Source organism: Tupaia chinensis, unplaced genomic scaffold (assembly GCF_000334495.1).
Source record: "Tupaia chinensis unplaced genomic scaffold, TupChi_1.0 Scaffold000528_1, whole genome shotgun sequence".
Lineage (NCBI taxonomy): Eukaryota > Metazoa > Chordata > Mammalia > Scandentia > Tupaiidae > Tupaia > Tupaia belangeri.
This window is the reverse complement of record NW_006160041.1, coordinates 935,622-940,673: the sequence shown is the minus strand read 5'-3', so window position 1 is coordinate 940,673 and position 5,052 is coordinate 935,622. Positions and strand designations below refer to the sequence as shown.

The 5,052-nt window shown below is 44.1% G+C and overlaps 1 protein-coding gene across 9 annotated transcripts in view; it reads right to left on the bottom strand.

Moving 5' to 3' along the window:
- Positions 1-1,939: 1,939 nt before the first annotated feature.
- The window catches only part of GPATCH2L (G-patch domain containing 2 like), a 77,100-nt gene continuing 73,987 nt past the window's right edge, over positions 1,940-5,052 (bottom strand). For all 9 annotated transcript variants that reach the window (XM_006157058.3, XM_006157061.3, XM_006157060.3 and 6 more), the window contains one exon: positions 1,940-2,302. In XM_006157058.3, the coding sequence (XP_006157120.1) occupies positions 2,075-2,302 (228 nt within the window). In that variant the 3' untranslated portion in view covers positions 1,940-2,074. The remainder of the gene's footprint in view (positions 2,303-5,052) is intronic.

The following is a 5,052-nucleotide window of genomic DNA, read 5'->3' as shown; positions in this document are numbered from 1 at the left end:
AGTAAGTGACGTGCCATGAAGGTACTTGAACACCTTTGCCACTTCAACAGCAGACAACTAAAGGAGCCGTGATCGTAGGACCAATCTCTGCCTGAGCCACAGAGCTTGGCAAAAAGAGGGGGGAGAAAACCGTGTGTGTATCTCCACTAACTTCTCCCTTAAGTCCAACCAAGTAAGTTAGAAATATAGTACATGCCACAGGTCATTATGGAATCTGGGGGAGCACATGACAACAAAGCCTACCTTCACCAGTAAAATGAGAGTAGTAGTATTTTTTACACATCTACGGATGCAGCCCACAGGCAAGGAAGTTGCAGGTTTGAGACTCCTAGTAAGCACACTCACATTTCATGAGAACCAGGAGTGATCCTGAGGGATGCAGGGGTGGTTTGGCACTACCTCCCCGACATTCCACATCCACCCGCCTCTCCCCCACCATATGGCACTCCCTTACAAAAAGTGCCCGGTAGAGGGACCAGCAGTTACCATAATGGCTATGTCGCTGGACTCCCACGTAGTCGACCGCGGTTCGAGTCCCGGACCCAGTGGCTTAAACTCATGCCGGGTGCGTGTGCGTGCGTGCCCAGGATGCTGAGAGGAGAAGAGAGGAGAAGAGATTGCGGCGTGGCCATCCCCCCTTGGGGGTGATTTCTCGCTTTCTGTCTCTCTGTCTCTGTCTGTCTGGTGAGCGCATGCACCCTATAGCAAAAACCTCTCCAAAAAAAAGAAAAAAAAAAAAGTGCCAGGTAGACTTCGTTCCAAATCTCTCTTGCAACCAGATTCGTCCTGTTTCATTGATAAAGAAATTCTGGAGCATCCATTGATAAGGACCATCATTTTTAAAAAGAACACAATGAAGTAGCCCAGTACCACATTCTACACGGGAAAAAGGGACCATCGCACTTTGGGAAAAGGAGGCGCTGCCACACCGAGCACCTATTTAACACAGAAAGCGATCAGGGGCAGGAGTGGGACATGTAACCAGAGCAGCAAGCCCTCAGGAACAGCTTCGGAAGTCTTTCAGAGTAAAAGCACTCAATTTGCACAAAAGAGCCCTTTGTCATCCAGGCCCCTTTAAGACACTCTTGATAATACTTTTTAGAAAGCACAGCTTTTCTCCAGCAGCGCCAGGCGTCACTTATTCCTCATTTTGACAAAGTGGCATCCAACTTCAGGCATGACTGTATATATAACTCGACGTGCAGCTGAGCCGTCATAAACACGCCGAGTATAAAGGCATGTCAAAAAGACAGTTTTCCTCCCCGAAGCATGGCCCCAAGAAGCCATTATTATAATAGAGTAGGAATTCCTGCTACAGGTTATAGATCTATAATACTGACAATAAAGTCCCACTTAGGACATGAAGGCTAACACTGGGACATGATATAGTTAAGACAGTCCACTATTTTAGATTGGCTGTACACCTATTCTTCACCAATTTGTGTGCGTGCATGTGTGTGTGTGTGTGTGTGTGTGTGTCTCCTTGCAGTAAAGCACAAACTTCGGAGATGAGATAAAGTACAACGTGGCTGCTGGTGAACCCCATTAGACCATCTGCAGAAAAACGGGAAGCGTCCCCAAAGCCCATGCTGCTGGTGTCTCTTTGGAGGCCCCCCGCTGAGAACTTGGTTGGTTTCTCTTATTGGCACTCTGAGTGAATCAAGACCAGGCTTGAAGGCAAGCCTTATCTCCTACAAACACAATTCCACACAGGACTTAACACAGTACTTTAACTTGTTTAGAACTGGATGCAAAGCTGGAACTTCCTCAAAGGCAAAAACTCTGCACAAAAAGTATGCAAAAGCAACTACTAGTTTTCCAAGGACAAAGACACACCTGCAGAAAAGCAACAGCTCTGTAAATGGAGCAGGAGGTAAATGATGGGACAGCAATAAGAATGTAACGAATATGGCATAGGATGACCTTGGAAAAAAAAATGCTGCCTCAATACTTTACTAATTAAAAATAAAACCCCACAACACGATGTTTTAAGAGAAAGAGTCCATTGCTATGTTTGAAGAAGAGTCCGTCCAGGGAGTGAAGGGAGTGGGCACGGCCATTAAGATATACAAGACTATGTAAGTCTAACATTTGTTTTCAACAAATCGACAGTCAGCGCCTGGCAGGTAAAGTGGTGCTCTCTAGCTGTGTCCAGGGCTCTTTTCTTGTGGCATTTTAAAAAACGTGGTTGGAGCAGAGTCAGCGGCTTTATCTGCTGCAGAGGTCCTGATCGACCACTCAGAGTTTGGAGATTTCGGGGCTTGTGACGCTGGTGTGGTGGGCTCTGTCGCATCCATGTGAACTGTAAGGTTGTTACAATAAAAATGAGAAAAAAAAATCAAGAGACAAATTAAATCAGACACCTAGAAACAAAATTTTCTTCATCTTTACATTTCATGTCCTATTAACCCAGGTGGCCGTGTAAAGTTTCTCTTTTTTCTTTATAAAATAATAAAGTCTTAATTTAAATAAGGTATTTCTCCACCTGAGAAAATGGCTTTACCTGAACAAATGAGTAAATTCAGTAACACAAATCCATGCTGTAGTAAAAAGTAATTTATTTAAGCACTTAAACACTGCATACTCTTGATATTATTTCTTTTTAAAAAATGTTTACCAGGGGGCACATGTGCTCACCAGAGAAAGACGAGAGAAAAAGTGAGAAAGCACCCCCGTGGGGCAGATTCACATTGTGAGCCCCTCTCCTCCATTTCCTCCTCTTTTAAGGATTTTGGGTACACACACGATATATGCCCAGCATATTTTTAAATCTGCTGGGTCTGGGATGTGAACTGCACGGTTGGTCATGTGGAATATAGCCACCTTAGCCACCATGCCATGAGTATGACGGTTCATATTTCTTTTCTTTTCTTTTTTTTTTTTTGAGAGGGTTTTGCCATAGGGTGTGTGCGCTCGCCAGACAGAGAGAGACTGAGAGACAGAAAGTGAGAAATCATCCCCCCAGGGGGGATGGCCATACCACAATCCCTTCTCCTCCATTCTCCTCTTGGGATCTCGGGCACACATGCACATGCGCCCGGCATGAGTTTAAGCCACTAGGTCCAGGACTCAAACCACAGTTGACTACATGGGAGACCAGCGACATAGCCATTATGCCAGCTGCTGGTCCCCCCGATGGTTAATATTTCTAACCACGGGTATGATGGTTAGTATTTCTACTATTTCTTAATGACACCCTTAGAAGTAAATGTTACCTCCATTTTCTGAATCAAAAAACAGAGAGATTAGATGTTATTCAAGGGTACAACAGAGCTAGTTAAGAAGCAAGATTCAAACTCAGGCGCAGCCCCAGGGGTGCAGCAGCAGCGCAATGCTCCACAGTGCTGTTAGTCATATGAAAGACTGGAGTTGAGTTCCCTGGTGGACCTTTACACACCAGGCAGGCACATGTGTGACATGATCCTGGCTGGCTAGGAAGGATGGGGGAGGATCATGGCATGAGACCCTGTTGAGGATGCTTGTCTCTCTCACTCTTGCTGTCTATCTTTATTTAAAGAAATAAATTTAAAATATTCAAACTCAGATACTGGGCCCTAAGCCCTGTACTCTTTCTGCCATACCCTATGCTTACAATATGACAGTGTCACCAATAAATACCATACAACAGGGACCAGCAGATGGCATAAGGGCTGTGTCGCTAGACTCTCACGTAGTAGACTGTGGCTCAAGTCCCGGATTTGGTAGCTTAAACTCACGCTGGGCACATATGTGCACGTGCCCAAGATCCCAAGGGGAGAATGGAGGAAAAGGGATTGTGGCATGGCCATCCTCCCTGGGGGGTGATTTCTCGCTTTCTGTCTCTCTGTCTCTCTCTGTCTTTTGCATCCTATAGCAACAAAATAAAAAAAGATACCATACAACAAGGAAAATGGTAGTAAAATAACACAATCAGGCCCAGTATTTTTCAACAGGGTCATAAAAGACATTCTGGCCAGGATAAGCAATGCCTGTGCAGAGCCGTCCTGTCCATGTTAGAGCCCTGACCACTGGGGATCCACTCATTGCAGGCCAATAGCATTCCCGAAGCACCGTGACAACTGGTCTCTTCACACTTTCAAACACTCCTGAACAAAGGAGTACGAACCACTATCACTACCTCCTACTCTGTATTTTATATACACTAAAATACAGTAAAATCTAATAATAAAGTTTAGACTTTACTCTGTCACCCAAAAACTCCACTCCCAGGAATGTATCCTAGAACAGTAATTTTCAAATTATGGATCACAAATCTATTTAGTGGGTCATGACCAATACTTTTTTTTCCTCAATGAAAAGAAAAATTAGAAACTTATCCGAATGCGCCCAGGGTTTATTGCATATTTACATATACACCCATATACATATTTGAGCATGAGCTTCTTACTATGGGCTCATGTTTAAAAATCTTGAAAGCTATCACTCCATAGCACGTACGTAAGAGTTTTCGGAGGGCAATAGCTTTCCAGTGGTTTCAAACTTCAACCACATCAGTAAGAAATGTACCTAACAACTCAAATCTCCCTCCCCTGCCCACCTTCTTTCTCAATTACACACTCACACAAACGTACACAAATACTCACATCTGATAATAAATTTTACAAAACAATATCCATCCTTGCTACATGGTGACCAACTACAATTTAAAAAAACCCAACCCTAGAAATACTTTCTTTTTTTGCTGCTAATTTTTAAAATTTTGTTAATTATTATTACCATTTTAATTTGCTATAGGGCACATGCACTCACCAGAGAGAGAGGGAGAGAATGCAAGCTGCCAGGTCTAAGACTTGAACTGCAGCTGACCACGTAGGAATCCAGTGTCTTAATCATCATGCTACCTACTGGCCCCTTGTTGCTAGTTTTTAAAGAACTTTCCTAGAGGGTGCATGTAGTCACTGGAGAGAAGAAGAGCGAGAGAGAGAGGAAGAGAGGGAGAGAGCGAGAGAGAAAAATAGAGGTAAGAGAAACAAAGAGAGGGGAAGTGAGAAAGCACCTTTGGGGCATGGTCACACCTCAATTCCCTCTCCTTTCTCCCCCACCCTCCTCGGC